At 41.2% G+C, this 27500-nt stretch overlaps 2 protein-coding genes across 2 annotated transcripts in view; one reads left to right on the top strand and one right to left on the bottom strand.

Moving 5' to 3' along the window:
* LOC138057175 (neutrophil cytosol factor 2-like) overlaps positions 1-6646 on the top strand; it is a 52336-nt gene extending 45690 nt beyond the window's left edge. Inside the window, exons 7-9 of the mRNA XM_068903234.1 lie at positions 969-1058; positions 3899-4368; positions 5452-6646. Of these exons, the coding sequence (XP_068759335.1) occupies positions 969-1058; positions 3899-4368; positions 5452-5566 (675 nt within the window). The 3' untranslated portion in view covers positions 5567-6646. The remainder of the gene's footprint in view (positions 1-968; positions 1059-3898; positions 4369-5451) is intronic.
* A 5656-nt stretch (positions 6647-12302) lies between these two features.
* On the bottom strand, positions 12303-23299 carry LOC138057949 (putative histone-lysine N-methyltransferase PRDM6). Its single transcript, XM_068903854.1, has 5 exons — positions 23154-23299; positions 21589-21954; positions 16846-17135; positions 14731-14980; positions 12303-14365 (listed from the first exon to the last, which is right to left on the bottom strand). The coding sequence occupies exons 2-5, from the start codon at positions 21827-21829 to the stop codon at positions 13767-13769; spliced, it is 1380 nt and encodes a 459-aa protein (XP_068759955.1). The 5' UTR covers positions 21830-21954; positions 23154-23299; the 3' UTR covers positions 12303-13766.
* Between the last annotated feature and the right edge of the window lie 4201 nt (positions 23300-27500).

Raw genomic sequence — 27500 nt, 5'->3', positions numbered from 1 at the left:
GGATGAGTTTATTCCGCTATCCTCGAGGTGATGTATTTTGTTTAGGACTAAACTTTGATATATCGAAATTGGTTTATTTTCGTACTTTTATCGTGGTTCCGTGTGAACGGAGCCCCTAACTGCACGAAATTTAAACTCTTCACCACAAGGGCAAAGAGTCATTTATCTTGAATGAACAGAGTGGACTGCGATCGATAAATAGTCCCTGTCGTTCGTTCGCTTGTAGTTTCAGATGACGAACTTCAAAACCTTAAAGGGCCACCGACAACCACAAGTCTTTGCAGGCGTGCAAGCTATCGGCGCCATTTTCTGTAATACAGAAACTAGTATTTCTTGAAAAGTCAAATTTCATCACCTCACATCGTCGTGTTTTGGATGCCCAGTAGCTTCAAACTTTGTTAATATTTTCCTTAATGTTTCAATATTGTATTTTTGGCGTTATTTGGGTGTTGTGTTAGTGTTAAAAGCGAAATGAAAACTGTGAAGAAAGGTCGTCCGCCGAGGAAGGAAAAGCGCCATGTTATTTGGCTCACTACTTCAACCTTACGATTATGGAACGAAAGGAGGAAGACGTTTGGATTAAAAAACAAATCGAACAGTGAATTCGCAGAAGTTCTTCTTCACGGGATGTTTCTGAAGCGAAGCGGCCGATTCGATTGCCCGGATAATAACAACAACAAAGGCGCGCAAAGGACACTGGTTGTCGGTGGCCCTTTGACACTAGCAAATGCGACACACTCCACGCAACATAGATGACAGAACAGTAATCAACGTGATCCATGGTGGCGACTACGTAAGGGCTAATTGCCTTTAGTGGCGACGTTACTAATGGCGAGTCTTCTTGGTGTCGAGGTGACCGTCAATCGCAACTTGCCGTCTCGCTACCAGGAAGACTCGTCACCAGTAATGGATAACACAAACCCTTATCGACTGTGGATTAAGGGCTTTACTTCACTGTTTGTCACCAGACCCCAACTCCTTCAAGGAAAAGCAGTGCAAATGAAAAACCTGCAGAGGAAAAAAAGGCCGAGGAGCACCTCCCAGGGGCAAAGGAAGCTGTAAGTTGCTAACTAGCCTGCCCTTAGAGCGGTTTTCAATTGAGTGTCGAAAGTAATTAGCGAATTGCTTTGGTTTTGCATTTACTTCACTCGGTGATTTGTGTTCTCGCGCCATTTTTTCAACCAATCCGAAGTGAAACCAAAACCAATTGTGGCTGTTTTGATTGGTTTACTAGATTGTCTCCGTCCTTTTTGATTGGCCAAAGTAATTACTTTGGTTTTGGTTTTACGATACTCAATTGAAAACCGCTCTAATGCCTTTTTCAAGACTGAATAGTGTTGTTACAGAAGGCGATCTCTGTCCAAACTTGTCTCAAATTCGTTGCGACAAAACCTCTCACGTTGTTTGACAAGTTACTCGACAAAGCCTCTCGCGTTGCGAGACAAGTTGCTCAACCGGGCAACGTTTCTTGCAGCTTGTCTTTCTCTCGATGATCACTTAAAAGGAAAGTGTCAGGGTATTGCGCACCTTGTTCTAGCCGTAGCGAGTTTCACTGTTTATAATGACCGGTTTACACGATACGATTTGTTGTCGGCCCCATTTATCGGCCCGACGGCGTCGGAGCGCAAATCTTGCGTGCATTTTGACAGCCGTTGAACGACCGATTCATGGGAAAGAAAATCGTCCGATTCAAAAAATCTGTTGCACTGCAACAGATTTTTTGAAGTCGGGCCGACACTCGAGACGAACCGCCATGTCAATCAAAGGTTATGCGAGAGGGTCAATTGCGCACAAATACTGAAAAAATTAAAGCGTTCAAAATGGCGGATACTAACAGGACAACAGAAAGATATTTGGAGAAATTGGCCACCGTACAGAGATTCTAAAAGCTGACGTTTCGAGCGTTAGCCCTTCGGTCTGACGAAGGGCTAACGCTCGAAACGCCAGCTTTCAGAATCTCTGTACGGTGACCAATTTACATTATCAACAACAAGTACGGTTTTAGCTAATTCTATACAATATCTATGTTCTTTTGAGTAATTGTGCTTTTTATTGTATATAGCTATGTCAAATGCAAAGTGGTTCGAGATCCTTTCTTTCCAACCGATAGTGATGTGACAGAATTATTCTAAAGCAAGAAATCGGCAAACTTCTTCTGACTGCTTGCAGGCGGTCGTCATATTGGACGGGTGGAAGATCTTGGTCGAGTGACAAAGCGATGGGGGAGAGTGTAGGAGAGAGAAACCAGTTGCTCGCCCCCACCCCTTGGTTTTGTCACCCCGCCCAGACGTATCCTACGCGCTTCCAATGTAGCGTCTGATGCGTGCTCTTCTCTTGACTGAGGGAGAGAAGAGCTCTGGGGAACTTTGAAACAAAGTGTCTTCCCATTGGTTTTCGTGAAGAACAATCAAAAGCGTCTGTTAGCACGAGGAGTGAGCACGCGCCGAAAGGTTCAAATAGCCAATTTTTGGCTATAAGAACCCAACGGCGCATGTTCTCCTACATAGAGTTTCCCAGAGCCTTGGGTCGATCCGAGGCTCTGATGACGAGAAATGGATACGTCTTTGAGAGACCGATTAGCGCGCACGCACATACCTGACAATGGGGAGCTTAAGCATGCGCGTTCTTGAGAAGCGGACGGCAACCGGCCGGTAGCTGTGTGAAGACAAGTTTAAAGGGAAAACGACTGACTTTCGCTTGCCGTCCGCGTCTCAAAAACGCGCGTGCTTAAGCTCCCTAATGTTCAAAGAGGTGGTCAAGCGGGTTTGACTTCATTCAACATTCGCGGGCTAATCAACAAACATTTTCATTTACATGAGATGATGGAAAGGTGTAATGCGCCCGTGAGAAGGATAGAATGCAAGTTGCATGGCAACGGACGACAGGACAACTGCAAAATCAGAGTCCTCCGCAGGACTCGAACCTACGTCCTCCATAACATCAGTCGGACGCTCTACCCATTCAGCTACTAGAACCAGGAACACATGACCCGGAGCCTACAGCTCCCATACTGGGCCTATGTAACGGCATTTTTACATACCGATCTATTTTTAGACTTTCTTTTCCCGAAAAAACAAAGGCAGTTCCGGTTCGGTGACCCTATGACGTCAGCTTAATTTCTTGTAATTGGTCATCGGGCTCCTGTGGGAGTCTCATTCGCGGGAAATTCAATCAAAAAATAAATCGGTCTGTGAAAACGCCGTGACACGAACACAGTAGAGTTGTAGGCTCCGGGTCATGGGTTCCTGCTAGAACTCACTGGAGAGCTAGGTGTTTTAACTGGCTCTTGAAAGAACAATGTGTTCCACTGGTCTGCTGGCTCTACAAAGTCATGCGTCTTAGTTTATGCAAAGACATGAAATGATGGAAAGGTGTAATGCGCCCGGGAGTTCCCCTCAGGACCTAGATGAACGACCTACCTCGAGCTCCCCAGGGGTTGTAGTCGCTGAATGGTAGAGCATCCGACCGGTGTGATTTTTCAGTTGTTTCGCCCGCTGCCAAGCAACTTGTATTTCAAACATTCCCAGGTCCGAGTCCTGTGTCCATACACTTGTCTTATCTTTTCAAAACAAAAAAAAATGTCCATTTCCCATAATCCATATCAAATTTTCAGTCCTCTAAATTAAAGGTAAAGGTAAATTCAGAGCAAATGGGCCCTTTCCAGCTGACGATCACATGGTACAAAAAGCGCCATACTGGAGAACAAATTGTGCACTGGGACATGTAAAACAAAGCAACTTAATTTGAATTTTCTTTTTTTAGATGTCCCAGTGCTCAATTTGCTCTCCAGTAAGGCGGTTTTTGTACCATGTGACGGCCAGCTGCAAGGGGCCCATTACGAATTAACTGTAATGGCTTTTTAAAACCTCTGTCACCATGTTGTGTGTATTGTTCCCAGGCCTCTGGCAGAATGGCATTGCTTCAAGATTTAAGGAAGAAGGAAACACGGAAATCTTTGAAGCGGGTGTCCGTTCCTTTAGAGCCGCCAACCAAGTCTCTGCCGCATCCCCCAGAGCGGCCAAGCAGTCCGCGTCGACCTCCCCCGGAACCTCGGACCGCTCTGACGCTACCGGCGAGGACTGGTGCCCAATCACGTTCACCCATGGCGCAGCGGAAAAAAATAAGCTTACCGGCAACAGGTTTAGAGCTTAATCCCCCAAATAAACCGCTACCTCCGGCGCCAAAATCTAAAAGCCCGGTTCCCCCAAGAAGAATCTCCGCACCGGCTTATCTGTCCAATGCGCGTGACGTCTCACTTCAGCTGATTCTTACTCGGGCTGTGAAAGTAGATTCAGAGGCTTCGGCGGAGGACCTAGTGCGTGCTGCCGCTGACACATTTAACATGCCTGAAGGTTCATTTGCTTTATGGTGAGATGACTTTTATTTTTGGGATTGTCCGTTATGATTCGGGCTTGCTGGCATGAAAAGAGAGGATGCAGTTTGGTCCAGTGGTTAGGGCGCTTGCCTTGAGATTCAGAGATCCCGGCTGCAAGACCCTTTCTGTCCACTTGCTGAATTTGATATGAGTTCTTGGCTGCACTTATAATTAGCTTACTGCTTTGCCTTTGGCCAGTTGGGGTTCTTAACAGGTGTTGTTCCGTTATGTCGTTTCGATGATTTAATGTCATTGTCCCTGAAAAGCCCCCGTATGGAGCGTTTTCACTCACGTGACCAGCAGCCATATTGGATTACTGAAACAAAAGAAAGTATTTGCATAAAAATAGAGTTCAATTCCCGGAGGATTAGTTTGGTACACCATCATGGCCGCCATTCCTTTGTTTTGGAACACCAACATGGTAGCCGTGACGTCATGTGAAAACTCTCCATAAGAAACCATGGGATACTCAAACGAAACTCAAACGTTGGAACACGGGTGTGTACATAAACCTCTTGTCATTTCACTAAGCCCTTTGGAACAAACAGTCTGCGGCTAACATTTCAAGAGAACTCAATGCGCTGAAAGACAAACTGTGCGAGCTTTGTATACACGATGAACCATTTACAATTGAAAATATGCCGGTCAAACCTCTAAATCTCGCTGCAACACACCCAAAAAAGCAACCCTCTCATTTACATACAGCTAAGGGTACAATTTATAGAAACCTAGGAAAGGTTTTGAGTTAAAAACTTGCAAGTGTTACGCTATAGCATGGCCTACTAATTGCGAGACTATCACGAAGACACAGACAACACCTAGAAAACACGACTAAAAGAATACAAGCTACAGAAGAAAACTACAAAGCTAACGAAGTGGTAAATACTCTTGCTAATGACAAGGGGTTCGTACAGCCCCTATGGGGAGTGGTCAGTGAAGTATGTACGTATGTCCGTGTGTATGCCTAGCCTGTTATGTTCACTTTACGTCGCATGTGGTCCCTTCTCCAGTTTGCGGCTGCCTTGAGTTGCCAAGAGACATCTCAATGTGTCTTACATAATTTGTTTCGTTCACAGGTACAAGAGAAATGGTCAGCTGTTAGAACTTAGAGACAGGGATCTTGGAGAAATTTTAGATTCCCCAGCGAATGAAAGAGAAACAATCTATTGCTATGCAAATAATGCGGAGTAAAAGTTTCTTTTAAGCTGCATTAAGATAGGAATAGTCTTGCAACATAAAAATGCACTTGCTGGTTTTGTAGCGCTTTTATTAGCATGCGGTTTTCAAGTTTGGAAAGTTCAATTTTCAAACAACTGTTTCGTTTTCTTTTGTCGCCAGTCATTTTTGGGAACTTAAGGGTAGTGGGAGCGAAAAGCCGAAAAGCAAGAATATTAGGCAGTGAAAAACGAAATCAGTTGATTGACATTCGAACTTCAAGAGTTCAAATCTGTATAACAGACGCACCGAGCAAGTGGTGCAAATCAGAGTTTTGTTGCATTATGCTCGTTTTCAGAGATTTTAATGCCCTGGGGGCTCATTGTACCAGTCAAAGGGTACGAGATTTCTTTTCTTTTTCTTGCTCATTTGCGCAGGCGTCCGAATAATTCCAAATACGTCCAAGGGAGTTCCGAATCCTTCGAGAAACCGATACGAAAACGAAAAAATGCACAGATAACGGGCACTCAACGAACGGTTGTCTAGGTCTTACAAGTTTTCTAGTCTGTTAAAACTGTAGAAATTATATTTATAGCTAGGCCTGAGGAGTTGAGTCCAGACAAGACATTCACGCGAGACATTCATCAGAATGGGCAACTTAGTTTATCGATGTTCCACTGAACTCGTGAAATAGTGTAACTTTGTAGCGTCGTGTAATGGCTAAACCAAACCAAGATAAATGTCGATCAAAACGTATTCTTATAGTAGAATGTAAAAAAAAAAAAAAAAAAGAATCCTTGGAAGAGGGTGACTCATTTTATCTTTTGAGCCTCGGATTGAAACCGGAAGTCGGTAGTGTCAAAACAAGTTAAAAGAGGTAAAGAGCTCACTGTCGCTCAAGAAGCTCTCTAATAACTCAGATAGTACGCGTGCTTTCATTGGTCAATATGTGTATTTGCACGAGGGTTTGTAAACATGGTTGTCACGTCACGCTTTCTGCTTTTTCCAGAGGAAGTTATTTTTGAAAGAAATCTAAGTGTTTTATTTAGTAAATGGTCGTTCTCAATCTATAAAAGACCTATTTTGTGAAAATAAAAGGAGCGTTGGTAGTTTTTAGTTTGTCTAATTTCACGATTGCTTTGTAAAAGTTGGTTTTCACGTGACGTCATCGCCGTACGCACTTTACCCGTCGAGCGTTGCTATGCCGCCATTTTTTCCGAATACATTCATCGCCCCAAAGCCAAGTACATCAGTTTTCTGCCCTTCTCCTTGTGAACAAAGTAGAGGTGAGACCGGGTTAATTTGAACCCGGGTCGAACTTGGGTTGGTTTAATTTATGCCGTTTAAATATGGCTTTAAAATAATTGCGCACGCAGGGTGAGTGCAATTTGTAGTCTGAAAAATTTACTAGTGCTTATTTATACCAAATTGAACTCGAAATCACGTGTTTACTTATTAATATATTAAAGGAAGAAAGAAAATCAAAAGGAGTGGAATTTTGACAGCGTTCGGTTTAATTTTCTATGAAGTTCATTCAACTGATTGATTGAAACGGATTATAACGTTTTGGTGTATTCAAACTTTTACAACATATTTGCAACTTTAACAAACTTTTATCGCTTAAGAGTCATTCGGATGGAAATTTGAGACCAATTGGCAATTTCAATTCGGTTTCTGAAAACTTACTCGTGCTCCACGTGATTTCTTATAGTTTTTGCTATGCTTAATGATTTGCTTAAATACCTTGCGCCATATCCACGTCATGTAGTTGATACTGCGTGAAAGATATACACCCTTCCCCCCCCCCCCCCCCCCGTCCTCTTCCGGCTTTTCGAGCAGTGAGTAGCACTGCCTAGCCTGATTCTCAGAAGGTCCAGGTCGCTCGTGTCACGCACTCTACTAAACTGAAGGGAGTAGAGTGCGTGACACGAGCACTGCCATGCTTAGCAATAAAGACCTTCTTTAACTTCTAAGAAATTTGAAAACTAACTGGAACAGTGAGAGGTGGCCTACGGGTGTGTCTTTCTTGTCCGAGGACACTGGAGCGTCTAAACATTTGCCTATTTTATTCATTCCTACCCTACGCAACGCGCGAAAAACAAGGATACAAAGACAATGAGATTTACCGTGCTGGGTGCCTGGTGGACAGCAGAAAACAGCACGAGCATTTTGAGTTCATAATTCTCAATATGACATAAGTAATGTACGTTTCTTAAGAACGAAACTATAATGAAAGAAAACCTAGGAAAAACACATATAGCCTGCGTGGCAGGCGCTAGAAAGGGAAAGTGAAAGGGGAAAGTGCGCGCGTGAAGCGAGGGGAGCGCCCCACGCGCGCGCTTTCCTCTTTCCCCTTTCCCTTTCTAGCGCCTGCCACGCAGCCTAAAAATCATAATACGCTGCTCGCTACGAAAAAATCAGGCCTCAGTTGTTCAAAAGGTGGATATCGCTATTCACAGGATAAATCACTATCCAGCGGATAAACTTTAGCAAAACCAATTGAGTTATCTACTTCTAGTGATTTATCCAGTGGATAGCGGTGATCAACACTTTGAACAACTGGGGCCAGAGGGATAAAAACCAAACGGGACAAAAAACCCACCGGAAAACGTACTCCTCAAGCCGAATGCAACGCATGAAAGCTCCGAGGGATAGAGCTTTAATTAATCAATTAAACTGAATAAAGAATATGGTTACCAAAACCGATGGCTGTCCAGAAGGCGAGAGGCCTGAGGGTGCATCCCTTTGGGAAGAAACCGAAAAATACTTTCCCAGAGTAGATTCATCGGTTCCTTTGCTGCACCGTGATCCAAGTGATCTTGGATCCTCCCAAAGGAACGCACCCTAATAAACTAGTACCAATTAACAAATTGATGTCAGTTTTTCATGCGTCTGTCCTGTTATTGATCATGAATTTCGTCATAACATTGTCAAAGTAGCTGTGGATCCACGAGGCGGAACACGAGAGGAACGCGGGACAAAAATGCGAGAAACTTCAATTCGTGACTTGACAATACACGTCATTATCGCATAAATTATAAATTTATGTGTCTGTCCGCTTATTGACAATAAAAATTAGCCAATGAGCGCGCGAGAATTTTGCAGTCATTGTAAAATAACTCATTAACATATCGTGAAATGTAGTTGCATAATCGATACGCAAGAAACAATAGTTGAAAAAGAGGAACAAAAGACTATCACATCAGGTGATAACAAATCTGCTTGGAACCGTAATGAAAATGCTTTCCAACTGCACGCTGTTACCCACGTTCGAAAGCATTTTTACAATGACTGCAAAATTCTCGCGCGCTCATTGGCTAATTGTCAATACGCGGACAGACACATAAATTGTGATTTACCCTATTTTCTCGATTAAACGTCAGACCCCGATTAAACGCCGGCCTCGAAAAAACGCCTGGTCAAAATTGCCGATTTTTGAATAAACGCATCATCGGGGCGTTTAATCGGAGCCCCGGCGTTTGATCGGGGTCCCGTCGCTTATTCGGGGTCAAGGTCAAACACAAACGAGGAGGACGTTAGCGACATTGCCGTTTATAAACTTAAAACTTTGCACTCATATAATTTACTACTTGTCCTACATCATTCATATATTGTTTATGTGCTGTTTGTTAGTGATACAGATCTTGATTGCAACATTGTACACGTGCCGCATGTACGGTACCATAATACTGCAACTTCGGGTAATCCAGGAAAAAATCGTCCAGCACTGACAAACTGCCCTTAGATTTCCAAGGATCGGTAATAATAAATCAACCTGGAAAAATTGCAGAAAATTGCATTTCATTAATAAACGCCAGACCCCGATTGAACGCCGGCCTCGAAAAAACGCCGGGTCAAAACTGCCGCTTTTTAATTAAACGCCGGGGGCGTTTAATCGAGAAAATACGGTATGCGATAATGACGGGATATTGCTCGCGTCAGATTGAAGTTTCTCGCATTTCTGTCTCGCGTTCTTCTCGTGTTTTGACTTAATTTTGACCTTCTGCCTTCTTGTTATTGTAAAAAACAAATTGTTGTCAGTTTTTTATGCGTCTGTCCTGTTATTGACAATGAATTTCGTCATAACATTGTCAAAATAGTCTGCGGATCCACTCGGCGATCGCCTCGTGGATACGATGACAGACGCATGAAAAACTGACAGTCACAAAGGTAGCATTTGGTAAAATATATCTCCCCATACATCAAGTATCTACCGTTCAACACGGAATACTGCTGACGAAAAGGACTGCCAGGAAACAAACATGGCCTCCGAGAGGCGGAAACCCGGGGGCGGAAAATTCAAACTTGTTTTTTATGTTACGAATTAAGTAATCAGACTTGTCATACGTTTGAAGCACATGTTGCTTTCCGTTTGGAAAACCCTCTGTTGATGGACATGTTTTGCTGGGAAAGACACTCATCTTTCGAAGTTTTAAAACAACTATGAACTGTGAGTAATAGTGGACGACTTTGGCTCACCAGTGGAAGGTATGTTTAAATAATATATATATATTTTGCTTTTGAAAGGTAAAACGAGTTACTATCAAGGGACCTTTCTATAGTATGTTGATATATTTGCATCAATAGATTTTGGCTATTACGCGACGTAAATGCCACTGTTATACTGTACGTAAATGTTCCTACCTGAGTTTTTATTTAATTCTCTACTTGGTCAAATCCCATAATACATCTTCAGTTTACCCCCCAAAATTTTTCGTAATAGACAAGTTCACGCTCTTGGTTAGGAAGTTCAAAACGATGAAAAGTATTCATGATAAGAATTTTCGGTTCTCTATTTTCCAAAACAGAAGAAAAGCACTCAAGGGTGCGGCAGAATAAATTTGGAGAGAATGGCTATCGTAGAAATTATTTTATTAAAAAGAGTTTCTGCCACACATTTCCTTTAATTCCAAAGGCACAAAATTACAGAGAATGTATGGAGACAAAAAAGAAGCAATATTTAGGAATTCCAAAGAAGGGATACCAAGCATAGTTCATCTCAGTTGTGAACATGAACTTATTTGTTTGGTTTATGAAGGTGAAAGTCTATAAAGTAGAGTCTTGTACAGTATACTTTGCTATGTATTGCTTGTATTTCCATACAAACCTTTGAATCTCCTGTCATGTTGCCCAGATTACCCATGATGCAATCAAGAGGGTGAACTTGTCTATTGTTCGCAATTTCTCCTACCTATGGTTGTACTTTGATGTGGGAAAGACAACATAAGTTTCAAACAATTCTCCCTCCTGTTTTTCCCCAACCCCCCCCCCCCCCCACCCCCTCTCCTGCACTAATAAATGAAAGCCCCCTGAAAGCCCCCTAAAGAATTCTGGGATGCACAGGGACACTACTTTCAAATTGGAAGTTTTCAATGTAACAGAGCATTTAACGACGGTGCCTACTAATTCAAAGGTATTTTTCCCCCGGTTTATGATTATGCAGGAAATGTAAATCTTAGCAAGTGTTATTGAAACCCAAAAAGAAAATTGATAAAAAAAGATAATTGATGAAAAATATTTGTAAAAAGCTTTAAAATACAAAGCAATGTATGGCATTCTTTCTAAAATGGAAACTTAATTAATTATCTCTCAAAAATGCATGGTTACCCCCAATTTTCTTTTTGGATACCAAGAGTACTTACTAAGATCTACTTTCTCCGGATAGTTTTAGACCGTGCAAAAGTATCATTGTATTGGCAGGGCTCGACACTAACGGTAGCCAACTAGCCACAGGCTAGTGAAATTTCAGTTTTAGCTAGTAGATTTTGAGCTTCCACTAGCCATTGGGGCTAGTAAATATTGTGAAGCAGTGGAGTTCTGGACGAAAACAAAAATGAAAAATATTTGTTATGGATAAAGCAAAAGGAGAGAATATCAACTAACAACAGAAACTGTGAGCGAATTCTATGGAATTTACCGCCTTAAAAAATGATAAGTTGAAAAAAAAAATGAAGAGGAAACTAACACAGATTACACTTTCCCCACGCCACGTTACGAACGATTAATCACGTATGAATCATGCGGAACTTGTCGGCTGCTGTTTCCACATGCATGTTTTCATATGGGCGTAACTCCGTCGCAAACAATCGCAAGCACCTTCCAAGAGCTTCATCACAAGCAGTTTGCGGAAATGGAACCACCTTTTACGTTTATCCCCGACCAATCGCCGATGATCGCAAACAAGACGCAAGAGATAGGAAATTTTCTATCGTTACGTCTTGTTGGCGACGAGTAGCAATGCAAAAGCGAGGAAACAACGGTAAGAAAACACAATTGTAAACTGTTTCTGATTGTTTGCGATCAATTGACGATATTTTTGTGCACGTGATACGTTTTGACGAATTAGAGGCAAGTATAAGTAATGAAAATGGCGTCTGAGTATGATTGTGGCAATGAGGATACTCCTCAAAACAGTGTGAATTTAATGAATATGTTAAGGGAATACCCTGCCAAATATACCTGTAGCAAAGTTCTTGATCACAAAGATTCCAATACTATAATTTGATACTGGCTATGCTGCAGCCGTTGCTGCTCCTCGAAAATGTATCGGACCCAGAATCGGTGGCGTCTCTTGACACTTCTCTCTGCCTTCTTCTTCGCAACAATTCCAACATAACAAGAAGTTGAACACGACGCAAAAGCTAATTCTGGTTTTATTTTGGTGCCCTTTTCTTACGATATCACGAGATCAAGTTACGTAAGGCAATCACGCATATGGAAAAAAGGATCACAAAAACCAATGCAAAAAGTGACAGTGTTTGCGATCGAGCCAATGCCACGTTGTTACGTTTATTCATATTCATTGCTAGCGCGCATCTTAACATGACTATGATCAGATGCGGAATACCGTGTATATGGAAAGAGGTCACATACTTCATATAATTTACTTCAAATTTTAAAAAAAGAAAGAGATAATATGGAGCGACTTACCTCATTTACTTTGAATGGTGAATCTCACATAAAAAGAGAGAAAACTTGCTTGCAAGCACTGTGGCCGCCGAAAACCATTCAAGCATAAACGCTCGGATTGCTGTTTGAAACTATTTTTTAAAAAATAACCTTATATGAGGGCAAGTCTGTCCTTTCGAATTTCCTTTATATATCTAATTTAAGATATTATCTTCCAGATTCCGCTGCTTTTGTGATTCATGTATAGAATGGCACTTTCAGGTTAAAATTTCAATCGCAAATAGCTCTAATCAAAAGAACAGCCTTTCTACAGACTTCCAAACGAGCAGTTAAGTTCTATGTCCGGTTTATTTCTTAATTTACTTTATTCCGCGTTTTGTCAACGGTTCTGTCAGAATTGGCCTCAAGGCCACGAAAACTATGCCCTCGTGAGAAAATAAATGGGAGGCAGTACACTCCAGGATATTTGTGCCACTGTTGCGAGGATGGATATGAGAATATGAGAATATTTACTAAAAGCGCGAGTTGTGTTAGGAAATGTGGATTTTTTTTCGTGATAGGTTTTACAAATGAACGAAACTGCGCATGACGAGACTCAGCTAGTGCAAATTTAGATTTGGCTAGAGAAATCAGACCTGATACTAGTCACTAGGCTAGTGAGCTAAAAAGTTAGTCTCGAGCCCTGATTGGTAAGCATCACCGATGGGAAACCCGAGTATCTCGAGATGCGTACAACATATGCTCAATAAGTTCAATAATAGGCACCGTCCTTAACAAGAGGCACAATGGTTGTGCAATAAGGTGAACATAAGTTGCCCTGTCTTTCGTAGCTTAGCCACCTTTTTTTTTTATTCCACATATTCAAGATAGCAGAGGCATGGGCTTATCATGAGATGAACTTTATATAATGATAATGATAATGATAATGATAATGATAATGATAATGATAATGATAATGATAATGATAATGATAATGATAATGATAATGATAATGATAATGATAATTATAATAAAGTGTCAACATTGAGGACACTGTACATAGATATGAAAATATATGAAATCAACACATCAGGGCACACATCAAATCGACATCACAAACTGTAATTTTTCAAGCATTTGTGCATTGTAAGGCTGAGATTTGGGTCGACACCAGAGGAAAAGACCCATAATTTTCTCGAGGTCGATCCTGGGTCATTCGTTAGCCAGTAAAATTAACTTTACTGCTTAAAGTACTGGCATTAAGTGATTCGTAGAGTTAAGAACAAGCCTCGTTCACAAAACGAGGAGTATGAATGTGCATTCGTAAATCACCAGTCCTCTGGGAGTATCAAAACTGAAATTCTTGGCTCATTCTCTCGTGTTTCGGTGAAGGTTTCAACGTTCCCAGACCTCCCTCTGTCATATGAACACGAACGTGCTGGTTCAACAAAGCTGCACTGGCAAATGCGCTTGCGCAGTAGCCACATCTGAAAGGCCTTTCATTAACGTGTGTTTCCATGTGAGCGCGGTACTCGATCGGATGGGCAAAAGACTGGCTACATTGCGTGCACGTCAAGTTTTTACCGCTGCCGATCCCGTTACATTGGTGTACTTCGAGCTGTTCTCTGTTTGTAAAGGCCTTAAAACACTGATTGCATCTCCAGGTAAAATCGTCCGCCGGGTCAAAACGCGGCAGTGTACGTGTTTGCTGTTTGAAGCCGTAGCCTCGTCCTCGATAAGAGGTTGTCCTTCGTTCTTCCCTCACAATCACATGGTCGCTGTCGGACTTGCTTGACTCAAGTTCAGTCCTCCGCAAAGGGGGACGCCCTCTTTGAGCCGGTGCGTGGTCTGTAAAGGTCCTTCTAACTGCTCCTTCAGGGGTCTCATTTTTGTCGGCTCTAGCTCGTGACCGTTCTTGAGCAACGAGATCGCGTGGTGGATGAACACCTATCGGAAAAAAAAAAACTTTTTTTCTATCCATTTAACAAGGCGCTTAAAGTGTATTTTCCGGCGCTCTCTTTTCTCTTCTTGGGGTCAGTAAAAAAGCAGCCTCGCGTGAAATTCGCGGCAACTTTGACCCACGGGAACTGGAAGCTGGTGGAAACCCTACAAGTTCGCCCTACAAGTTCGCCCTTATATCACTGACTGCTCACTTTTCTTTGTCTTCACCAATCAGGTTGTTTTCATAAAAAAAATTACTGCGCCCAGACAGCTCGAAATGTGAGGTTGCAGTTATCAGGGGACAACCGAAAATCTTTTTGTGAGGAGTTGGACGAGGAACTCTTCCGTGACTGTAGACAGATTTGCCTTACCTCTACTCCCTGAGTCGCTAAGCGCCACTGGTACCCCCATGAATTGAGAATACCTAGTATCGTACCACACAAGAAGTTCTTGGCCAGGGAGGATCTCCTTGATGGTTCTATAGTATACACAACCGTGATATTGGAAGACCACCATGTTTTGTTCTTTTTTGTGTCGAGCGCAGCGAACAAAGCGCATCCAACTGGAGTTAGCTTCGTCTTTGCCGTCGAGGTAATGGCTAACCTGTCCGTCGTGGAAGACCTGAAATTAAAAACACAGAAACGTGACTATAATTGTTTCGTGTTCTCCGTGAGCAAATCGCTGATTAAAAAAAAAGATTGATTGCAAGTTCGGATGGTGCGCGTAATCTCGCGTGTGTCCTTGGTATTGGCTCGCGTAACGAGTCGCGATTTGCATTGCACGATTTTCCACAAAAAGTATTCAAAGAAGAAGGCAAACAAACCGAACGCTTCTTCTATTCTTGTTGTTTTTGTTTTTTTCTTCAATTTAACGTAACTTTACGCAACTTGGTTTAGTTTTTGAAAGTAAAATTTGATGGTATCATATGTTATGTAGCGCTTTTTGCCTTTGTTTTAGCCAATGATATCTGCCGCAGACGATCAAATGGGCCAATTAAAACGCAAAACAAATTCATGCAGTCAGCGCTAAGCGTGCGTAAATTGGCTTTGAGAGTGACGCGGAGTGGGAGAGGGAGCTTACGAAAGAACGACGACAACGGCGACGAGAATGCCACAAAACGATGGTCTTGATGAACAAAAACAATCGCTCTGTACGTCGCGCATATGCGTCGCGCTGACAACGACGTGAATGGACCATTTTACAGTTGTAGCTAAGTTACCTGCCTTAAAAATGGAAGCTCGGCTGCCAGTGATCTTGTTTTGATACAAACCTTTGTTAATGTAGACTAATTAGAAAAGGCCATTTCCGAGCTGCTGTTTGCCTCTGTTCAAAACGAGTCTTGGTGCTAAGCCATTCAACGGCTAATGAGTTACACTACTCATTTCAATTTGATTCGTTGTCCACCAGGACTCGCTTTGAATCCGAGGCAAACAGAAACTCGGAAATGGTTATGACTAGAATATACTACAGGTGTAACATTTGGTGACGTTGAAAAAATCGTAACCCTTCCTTGAACCTCTGCCTTAATTCGCTTTGGCAGATAAACAGCACTCTGTTTAGGCGGAGAGTAACTGCTGGGTTAGACACTGATCTCTATTTATTAGGTCTAAGCACCGTCTCGAATTGGTTAGCTTTCATAAATTGTTTTGATGACACTATATTTAAACTTAGTAAAACTTTAGTAAGATCATGTAGTACTTCATATACACAAAACTAAATGTGTCACCTTATTTTGGAGTACCCATTCTAGTCACTTAACCATTACAAAAATACAATTTATATGATAAAATCAGTGAGGTCTGTATCAATGCATGGTCACCGGCAGCCTCGTAGCCATTCATAGGCCAGGTCACTGAGCAAACAACTGCGAAATGGCCCATTGACTAAATTTGAGGTCGTGAAGAGGGTGTGACAACACCACAATAAATTTTATTCCCGGAATGTTGGTACATGCTTTCAAGGCCAAACAACTTGGAATTGGAATTTCTTGAATCGTGTATTCGTCGTCTTCTTGCTTAAGGATAGTGCCTGCTATTGTTATTGCGCATACCTTCTGCGCATCTTGAGATACTCGGATTTCCTATCGGCGGTGCTTATTAATACAGGGATATTTTTGCGCGGTTCAAAACTATGCGGAGAAAGCAGAACTTAGCAAGTGTTCTTGGTATCCAAAAAGAAAATTGGGGGTAACCACGCATTTTTCAGAGATAATTAAGCTTGAATTTGGAAAAGAACGCCATACATTGCTTTGTATTTTAAAGCTTTTTACAAATATTGTTGATTAATTATCTTCGAAAAATGCGTGGTTACCCCCAATTTTCTTTTTGGATTTCAATAACACTTTTTAACATCTGCTTTTCCCGCATAGACAGTAAACCTCGCAAAAATACCTTTGAATTAGTAGGCACTGTCCTTAAGCTCCCTAATGAAAGTTTAGTGGCTCCCGTCATTCAGATAAAAAAATTCTAAGTTCAGAACATCCTTACCTCCCACATATACTCTGTCTCGGTTTCAGCTTTGATATCCTCCGGTCGTACCAGTTTCCCTTCATACGGCCCGATCCAGGTTCCCGCGGGAATACGTTTTCGGGCGCACACGCCATATCCAACGCAAGGTATGCTGGATGTGCACAAGCAGACTTCATCCGGGAATTTCAGAATGGAGCCGTTTTCCAAGGGACTGTGGGATTGCCCAGCGCTGACCAGCTTTCTCAGTGAGTGCAATGGCCCGTGCATTGGACATTCACCATCGTGTTTCTCATTGCAAATATCGCACCCTATGAAAAAAAAATTCACTGTCGGTTCATTGCTGCCACGAACGGGAGGTCATCAAGGTAAGCTTCTTATCTATCTCCCATACTTGGCGTAGGCGTCCCGAGTAGATTTATTTATAGAACGCCTCCCTTGTGAGATTCAGCACGCCCACTGTTGTAAAAGCCAATCAAAACAGAGCTGTCACGTTCAAGAAAAATGTAGCACGACTTCCTTGGGAGATTCAGCACGCCCACCGTTGTAAAAGCCAATCAGAACAAAGCTATGTCAGCGTCAAGGGAAATATCCCACTTTTCGCGGGAAAAAGCTGTTCCACACTCCCCTTGATCAGCTCCTGCATGAGGTATTTGGGAGTCGTGGTAGTTGGGAGAATTCGAGACAGTTGTGCAAACCCTCGACTGCGTCTCGGGTTTGCATAGCTGTCTCGAATTCTCCCAACTCCCCCTCGTGTTTAGATGAGGCTATGGAAACACGGAAAACGTCCTCTATTGTTTAATTGCAACCGAGAAGTAGTAGAACCAGGGACTACCAGGATCAAATTCAACGAGTGGTCAGAACGGATCTTGCACCCGGGATCTCTGGATCTCAAGGCAAGCGCCCTAACAACCTGGCCAAAATGTTCTCGCCCATGAAATCGCGATTATCCTGAATTGTTAATTTGCTTTGAATTCACAATTATCTTGAATTCAGGACACCGTGTCCCAGGACTTGGGGTAGCAGAGAAAATAAGGAAATAAAAAGTCGTATCCATGGATTGGATTTGAACCCGGAATTTCACTCTGACTTTAGGAATCGCTTCTTTCCGCTTAAACACTGAAGATCAAGACACTGCCTATCCAAAAAAAAAGACATTTGCTTAAGAGTAATTAGGCGTAAGCTAGATTAATAATTTAGGCCTAAGCTTTGATTTGAAAATGTCTAGCTTTGTCGTGAAGTTTGGAAACCGACCTTTTGGTAGTGTTTAATGCAGTTTGTTAGCGAGTGACAATACAGCATTAACAAGTAGTGTTTAAAATATTGTCCCTGAGAAGCTAGCGGTGTGGTGGTCGAGTGGTTAGGTGACAGGTTAATCAACATTGTCAGGTTCGAGTCCAATGCCCATACAATTGGGTTGTCTTTTCAAACAAACATGACCATTTCGGATTTTCCCGTAATCCATATCAAGCTTTCAGTCTTCTAAATTCACGATTATAGTGAACTCAAAGCAAATTCACAATTCAGAATAATCGCGAATTCAAGGATGACAACGGATTGTCTAGGCCACACTGCCTCCGAATTTAGAAATGCTGCAATGACCACCTTTGATTTTTTTGTGTGGACGTACAATTGTAGAGAAAAAAGTACTGTTACTGAGAGCGTACTTTGGACTACAGAACATGTTCCGTCCTTTCAACTTTTAGGTTTTTTTTTTTTTCAAAACTAGTGCAATCCATGTCGATTCTTGCCATCCACCTTAACTTAACAAAAACGGCAAACGGTTCGTGTCCTGTCGCGGAGTTTTAAGTTAACAAACTGTATATCATTAGTTTGTTGACTCTTCACAAGTTAAAAAATATCATCCGGCAGTATTGTATAGACACAAAATTAACCTGATTGAGCCTTGCCAAAGGGACACGAACTCTTCCCTCATTTTTGGCACCCTTGCCTATTCGTGTTTGTCGACTCTCCGCTTTCATGACGACGGACTTCAAATTGAATTAGGAACGCTTAAAGTCTAAAAATTCGCCATCAAGATTCAATGAGAAAGAGGCGCCGTGATTATGGCGCAGAGTTTTAATTTAACAAACTGTATGTCATTAGATTGTTTACTGTTCACCAGTCAAAAAATATCACCCGGCAGTATTTTATGGCCACAAAATTAACCTGATTGAGCCTTGTCAAAGGGACAAGGACTCTTCTCTCATTTTTGGCACCCTTGCCTATTCGTGTTTGTCAACTCTCTGCTTTCATGACGACGGACTTCAAATTGAATTAGGAACGCTTAAAGTCTAAAAATTCGCAATCAAGATTCAACGAGAAAACGGCGCCGTGATTATGGCGGGTGGCAAGCCAGCTGAAACAAATAGTAAACCTCCCTTTGGTTAAACTCTTTATGTTTCTTCACCCATATGAATTCTAAAAATGAAGAGTTAGCCTTCAGCGTTTTAGCTGCAGCTCTTGTAAAAAGTAAATGGAAGAAATAGAGGATTCACAATGTTTCTTTAATACAACCCGGTACTTAATTGAGTTACCATATATTAAACAACACTATTAATAATACGGCAACGATGAAATGATATATGAAATGAATCATATATTTACTGCGGATTTGTAATCAAGTGAAACTATGATCCTCACAGTTATGAACGCAATTTTAGCAATTGTGTAGAGAATCCTGGAAATAAAAGACCCACAAATGACCAGCTCGCAACGTCGGTGGCTTCATAGCTCAGTTGGTTAGAACGTCGCACCGGTATCGCGAGGTCACGGCTTCAAACTCCGTTGAAGTTCTCAATTTCTCAGGCTAGAAAATTAACAATGTTTTCTCCGCTGTGTACCCGAGCGGAATCTTTTGTGGGAAGCGAGTGCTCTAACCACTACACTAAACCTGCTCCAGTTAAAGGCTAAAACTGACTCTATCGTTGCGTAAAATTACGAGGTAATCTTTCACCAGGATCTCATAATAAATACTGTTCTGTACATTAACAAATTTTCAACCTGTTGTCTCTCAAATCGACATATTTATCAATGCACGTTTATCAAATTCCAGACCACGAGCTGGAATTTATCATTAAACACAACATTTATGGTACTGAAAGAAAATATCGTCAAATCATAATTTTCTTTGGAGGAAAGAGGTTTCGAAGCTCAACAAATTGTTTAAAAAGTTCAGATTGTTATCACTGTAATCTTGTTTGCCATCATCAGCCAATGACTGAGTTATTTTGAGTGTAAGAAATTGTGGTTAAAGTCTCGGCAAAAAGCGGGCCGTTGGTTTTGAAGTTACATTTGCAAATGATTGTTTCTGCTTTTCGGCTGCTAAATTCAGTTAACTGTGGCACGTGTTTGTTTAATATTCCGAGTATTTCAATATTTTGTATTATTTTCGACTTAGGCTGCTTTAAAAGTGCTCAGCGTATTTACTGTTATGCAGTACTAAACGTTGCAATTTTAAGCCAAAATGTTGTGATTCTGTGTATTGCTAAATACGTGTAGTGAACAATTTACTACTTTGATTTGATTTTTTGGAATAACAATCACGGTTCTCCATCGACACAGTTTCATGTGGTAAGTGATGTTCAGACCTTATAACAGACTTCGGAGACATGCAATTAGTTGGTAAAACAGAATAGTTCGTGAGTAATCTAAAGTGACGTTTCATCGTTCATTAGCCGGAACAAACTTGCAACGAGTCTTACTCCGTCAGCTGCACGCAAAATTGCAAATCAAAATCATTACTAATGTTTCACTGATATAGGTAGGTAGGCAGGTAGGTAGGTAGGTAGGTAGGTAGGTAGGTAGGTAGGTAGGTAGATAGGTAGGTAGGTAGGTAGGTAGATAGGTAGGTAGGTAGGTAGGTAGGTAGGTAGGTAGATAGGTAGGTAGGTAGCCTTTATTTATACACGATATGTGTAGAAGCTGTTTCTTCTATTTCCATAGAAGATGGCGGTTGTCAAAAAAGGAACATCATCCCGCTTCCAGCTCACGGGTACTTACTTGTTCACAGTGAAATCCAAATTTGACTTTTAGTATTAACCCGTTGACTTTATGGACCCGATGAATTGTTTCTCGAATCAAGGTTATTCGTTTGCGGTAATTTAGTCTTTGAAGGAAATTGCAAAAAACAAAGTTCTTGAGGAGTTAGTCGACTTTGAACTATCAATATCGGGAAACTGACATGTGCCTTTTAACCAACACGTGCAACACACAAAATCTGATTACTTTTCCTCGGAATGGTATCATTTGCTAATTTTTGGTTTCGTTCGTAGCAATGAGCTTCGAACACGCACAGAATAGAAGTTTTAATTTATTATTTTAGTCATTGATTTATATATTGTCCCACCGTATTGCATTTGAGAACGAATAGAGCAAACCGTCCAAAGAAGATTAATAAAAGCACGTTATATGGAAATTTATTCAGTTTACGAAGATGAAGGTAACCAGGTATTTTGGAATATATTTTGCGTTTCACTCATTAACAAAAGAATCCCCATAGAGACAGTCCCTTGGGAACTGACTTAAGATAAAAGCACTTGATTAATATCCTACGGGCAGTTGTACATAGTGCGCCCGAGAATTGTAACGACATGCTACATTTGAAATGTTATTATACTAAGCTCAGTTTTTTCAATCACCGTATCGTTTAAACGTTCATCTATGCAGAATTGATTGTAGCAACGAGGTGTAAAATGTTTGAGAACGATAATCTGTTGCTTTCTGAGGAGGCTCTGCTAGTAATTCTTTTCTATATATACTTACAAGAGAATGTTTGCTTGTTGCCGGCGCCAGTTTCCATCTGCATCGCTTGTTTACGACGAAGTTGTAACTGAATGGGATCCACGAGTCGAATAGGTGTGTAGCCATACAGATAGTTGAACAGATCTTCGGCGGTGAGGTTATATCTTTGCGAAGACCCGTGAGTCGCAGAGTTTTGCACTTGAGCCGGTGGAGAATTGCTAGCTTGGCTTCCTCGTTCTAACACGGCAGCGAAAGTTGCCATCTTCAATTCGTCCCAGTTTCCAACTCCAGGTTGAAGGCAAAGGTGAATGAAAAGCAGGCTGAGCGAGGCCTTATTTTCGTCCCTGTAGTTCTTTCGTTACTCAAGGAAGTTTAACAAGCAGAAAGCTATAAAAAATAGAATAGGATATCAATAAATTATTACGCTACACTCGCTCTCTATCTGGTTCGGTTCGCCAGGTGACTTGTTCTTGTCTTCATACAAATGACATAAGTTGTAAAGGAAATTATTCATAGCTTGTCAAATGAAGCGTTCTCTGGCACCTGCCTCGCGTTTTGAAAAATTGATGAGCGCTAAATAACTTCGTGGCTGTAAAACAAGCAACTTTTCTTTGCGCGTACAGGTCGTGCAGTGTAATGTATTTCCCACGTGCTTTCAAAATTTGCCATCTTCGCTTAACCTCGAAAGTTTCCGTGCAACGTTTTCGTTCTCTGATCTTTGTAGATATACCCTTTTCCATTCTTTTTTTAGATAACACTTGATAGAGAGTTAAAATGAACTGTCAAAATGTTTTTTTTTGCTTCATCGCGAGGAATGACACTTTGTCATAGTTAATTTAACATGTAAACATAGATATCCTCAGTAAGCCAGCCTATCTTTCTTCTGTTGAATTTTTTTTGGCAGTTTTCCTTTAAGCAGTAGGACGAAGGGAAAAAAGCTATAGTTTGCACCGTTTTAGATACGAAGTAGTATCTTCTCTGAGAATAGTTCTTCTCAAACTATCCACACTTTCATATATCCCGTCAAAAGTGTAGATTAGTTTGTTGCAAAAATACTCCAGCTTACGAACGAATATGCTCTATCTAAGATATAGGGGCCATATTCTAAAATCCAGAGTTCCATTACAGGACGAAAAAAGCTTTAGTATCCTCGTAGAGGGGTTATTTTTATCCTAGACTCCAGGAAACAGGAAGGAATTTAAATTTTAGATCAATGCGTAATCCTTCGTAACCGCCTCAAACTCGAATGAAACTTCCCTCGCAGCGGCTTTGATAAAACGCATTGAATAAAATAACCATATGAATTTCTGCTCTCTGTCCTTATTTTTCGCGTCAAGTTGGAAGATGGACAGCGATGTCAGTGATTTTAAGCCTGAATTTACAACTTGCGACGAAAGAGCTGGGTCGTACAAGGACAAATCGATATTTCAATCCAGATAGATATAAAATTTTTGCTTCGTAATTTGTCCTTTTTTTGTAGCACTAAACAATATGCACTCTTGTAACTGATTTTCACACCTCACTGTGTCTGTAAAATGCGGGTTGTTAAAAGCCAAGTTCAACACGTGAAATTGTCTCTACCTTACCTCGGAAAAAGCCATGGCTCCTACGGCAGAACTTAACCACTTTCTGGAACCTAATCCGCATTATTTAAGACATCTAACACTGTAGAATTCCGAATTAAAAATCTGTCGTTCGCTCAACACACCTTTCTTCCGATTTTTCAAACAATAAGAGACAACAGACAGACAACTTAGTTTTTAAAGCACGTGCGATTGTTTGATTTGACAAGCACCTGTCAATCTAAACCCTACCAGGGATAGCTGGATATACAATAGTTTACCGACTGAATGCTTTAGAAGTGATGTTTCTTATTCGCAAATGCTGAAATCGGTGGCTTTCAGTCCAAGCTATTGAGAGGTTCTCCAACGTAATGCAAACGAAAAGGGGGTTTAAGTCACTCTGTAGTGTTTCAGTCCTGGTATACGAATGAATGCGAAGTATTTCATGGCGTGCGGTAAAATCGCGAAAGAATAGCTTGTGAAAAGCTCTGGTCGTAAATAATTTATGATCTGCCTAGGGTAAGTGACAAGAGTTCGATCAATATGAAATTTCAATTATTAATTTTGTGTTTTGGAAATAGCTTCAATTGTTTGCCAAAGAAAATGATAAAATATACATGACCTGCCAAGATGCAATTCATAATTTATATCTCTGGCATTTTATGGCAGCGAAAATTCACTGTTTTTAATTCTGACGGAAATATTGGCCTTCATCGGATTCTGGCCAGACGGACTATTAAACTAAAACAAACTCTTAGGTAGTTAGAAAGTCGCAGATTCTTGCTTTAGAAAATAAACGGAAAAAAGAAGAGTTTATTTTAAAATATCGGCTTTAAATGAAAGTGTTTTACTGGCTTGTGTGAAAATAATACCAAAACGCGAACATTCAGTGTAAGGTGTGATAAAGATATGAAATGGCGATTGCCGAAATATCAAAACAGACCTTTCACTTGTCCAAAAAGATATGAACTTATAATTACTTAAAAGACAGGGAAAACAAATATTTCTTCTGGAAACAATATGAGAAGTTTATTGCTTTCTGTCGCTTCGAGTGTATACATGACAGATCTGTGCGAAAAATGCGAGCTTATCGAAGTAAGTCTCTGACAAGTTGAAATTTTTGGGCCAAATTCTAAGCTTTCAAAAAAATTGTTAGTTACCTTTGCTTATTTCCCGCAATTTCATTCCCTTTGAAGCGGGTTTGTCTGAAGGATACTGTTAAATTTTTTATATGCCTCGTCTAGCTTGTTAGGTTCCCACAATCCCACAATCGCTCTGGAAGTCGTGAAAGAATGATCCAATGTAAGTATACTGTAAACAATAAAAATGCGACTCTCCAAGTTTTGTTCTTTTTTACTTTTAGAAAGAGAGACAAGCGAACGGTGTGCTTAAATTAGAGATAAGTATTTGCAAATTATGCCGGTGGCATATTTTTGTTTTGTTGAGTTTGGTTGATACAAGTATCGAGAGCGAAAAGTTAGAATTTCCCGGAGCGTCAAACCAAGGCAATTTCCAAAAGTCAGAGCTCCGTTATGTAAGTTTCAGTTGTGCATCGAAACGCTCATAGAAATCCGGCATTATGTTTGTTATCCATGCCTAATTTAGGAGAAAGGAATCAAATTATTCTTTAAATTTAAGTTTTACTGAAGAGTCATTCCATTTTCGGCCGCACGGCGTCTTGTTATTCAACAACAACATTTCCAGATGGTAGAGCATTGAAGCGCAATCGCTCGGCTACGGGACGGGTTCTAGTTCAGTGTTAAAATTTGACCCTAATTAGGTGCACGCGGATTTGAATAAGCGTCACAAAGTGTCCCCTTGCTCTTCTCGCCAACTTCAACATCACTCGTGTCTCGGAATACAGACAATTTACGTCACGAAGTGTCCCCCAAATGCTGCTCTTTGAGTACAGATTAACTGCTGCATTTTACCCAAAGCTAAAACTAACGCTAACCATTACGCTTACGTTATTGTTGAAAATAGGTAGCAAATGCTTAGTCTTGAAGAGACACTTCGTGTTGGATGTCAAAATTGGGTCTGCATCTAATAGCCCTTTTCACGGTTAGTGTTTCTCATTTGCATTACAATGTAATCTAACGTGGGTGCGAGGCAAATTCGGGTTAAAACTACAAAATACCCCGAAATTGCCTCACATACATGCTAGATTACATTGTAATGCAAATGAGAAAAACTAACCATGAAAAGGGCTTTTAGGATCAAACTCGGACATAAGTGGTGTTGAAGCCTGAGAAACATCTGTTGTGATTTGCAACAACTATTGATGCTACTAGGTCTAACAAATAATCTCCAAGGGGACCAGGGATGACGCATTGGTGAAAGCACTCGCCTTCCACCAATGTGCCCCGGGTTCGATTCCCAGACTTGTCGTCACATGTGGGTGAGTGTATTGGTTCTCTACTCTGCACCGAGAGGTTTTTCTTAAGATACTCCTGTTTTCCCCTCTCCTCAAAAATCAACCTACGATTTGATATTAGAAGAAATGTGTCTATTCTACGATGGCCCAGTTTGAATTTTGTGACTTGTCACCAGTTCTCTCACAGGTCACAGGACACAGGTCATTGTTTTACCAATACAGAAAGTATCCTAAACATTCATAAAAGCTAACCTTAGGCCTAATTAGGCCTAAACAAAAGCTTTTTGGCGAAAGGTTAGCTTTTATGAATGTTTAGGATACTTTCTGTATATTAAAACTGGACTTTGACCCTCCTGGGCCATCGTACTATTCGAAGTGCGGGCTATAAACGAAACAGAGAAATTATCCTCGCACTTTTCTAGACAATCGAAGCAATTAGTGTCTCTTAAAGACATCTGAAAAATCCTGGTCACTCCAACGAGATTCCGAACCCATGACCTCTGCAGTGCTGGCGCAATGCTCTATGAAGAGGGTCGTGAAGGGGTAAAATTGGAGCTGGGATTTGCCTTTTTTAGAGGCTGGGAAATGGGATTTTGAGCACTGGGTCTGAGATTCATGAAACCAAAACAGTAGAAAAATGGGAATGGGATTTCAATTTGAGCAACACAGGCTGGCATTGTGGGGACTTGAGCTGGGATTTGAAAAAAAAAACTGCTGGGAAATGGGATTAGGTCCCCCCCCCCCCCCCCTTCCTCATTCACGACCCTCTATGAACTTAGCCAACTGAGGCATGAGTTCAAGTCCCGTTAATAGGCCATTTCCGAGTTCATGTCTGCCTCCTCTTCAAAGCGAGTCTTAGTGCAAGTGTTTGTTATGAAAATTAGGTTTCATTCATATGTAAAGCAGAACTACTTACCATCACAAAAACTTCGCACTTAGACTCGCTTTGAAGAGGAGGCAGACACGAACTCGGAAATGGCCTATTGGAGTTGCCTGACTTTTTCAGGTGTTTATTAGAGACAATTGCTTAAATTGCCCCGATAAATGCGTGGATCATATCTCTCTTTCGATTTGATACTATTTGTTTGATTTGAATTTATTTCTGTACATCAGTGTCCCCAATTAGTGCCTCAGCGGTAAATACAGTTGACACGAAAGTAAAATTCTTTATTTTTATAATTATATAGAGCATATTACATGGCCGTTTGGAGATGCAAATTTTCTCTTCTCGTGTTGAAAAATATTTCACGAGTGAGCGCAGCGAACGAGTGAAATATTTTTCAACACGAGAAGAGAAATTTCGTATCTCCAAATGGCCATGTAATATTCTATTTATTATATAAACACCAATGAAATACTAAATCATTTCCCAAAAGGCATCGAAAGGCGCGACTTTTATATGTAACCATAGCAACAGTGATCTTTTCACGTGTGAAGATAAATTATCATGTTTTCGCGCGAAAGATCACTCGGTATTTCATTGGTGTTTACATAGTAAATACCTATCATAATAAATATCTATTTTGGGGGATAGTCATTCGCGGGATTTTGTTAATGCGGAGATTTCTCACTGTCTTTTGTGTGAAAAAGCGAAATATTGCTGACAAGACTCGTCGAAATAGTATTACAGTCAGTTTCTTTGCACATTCGTTGAACACCATCAAAGGGTAGTCAGGCCGCTCTGAGTTCATGTGTTCCCGGTTAGCCGAATCTCCTTATCCGTTGATATATCGAACCGAGTGGTTGCACTCCATAATATGGCGGACAAACTAGAGGAAGAGGTGGGAATTATTTCTATCAGAGTATTTTAGGGTAAGATGCGTGGATGTCCAGAAATGCAGGTAATTCGATGCACGGCGATTTTGATAAGCGTCACAAGGTGTTCCCTTGCGGTCTCCCTAACAACAAACATCACTTGCATCTGGGAATACGGACAACGCGGCGTGGCTAGTACGGGGGTGGGGGTAGAGGGTGAGACTTAGAGGGGGAGGGTAGGG

Source organism: Montipora capricornis, chromosome 7, assembly GCF_036669925.1.
Source record: "Montipora capricornis isolate CH-2021 chromosome 7, ASM3666992v2, whole genome shotgun sequence".
Classification (NCBI taxonomy): domain Eukaryota; kingdom Metazoa; phylum Cnidaria; class Anthozoa; order Scleractinia; family Acroporidae; genus Montipora; species Montipora capricornis.
The sequence above is the reverse complement of the archived record's forward strand: the minus strand, read 5'-3'. Positions and strand labels throughout refer to the sequence as shown.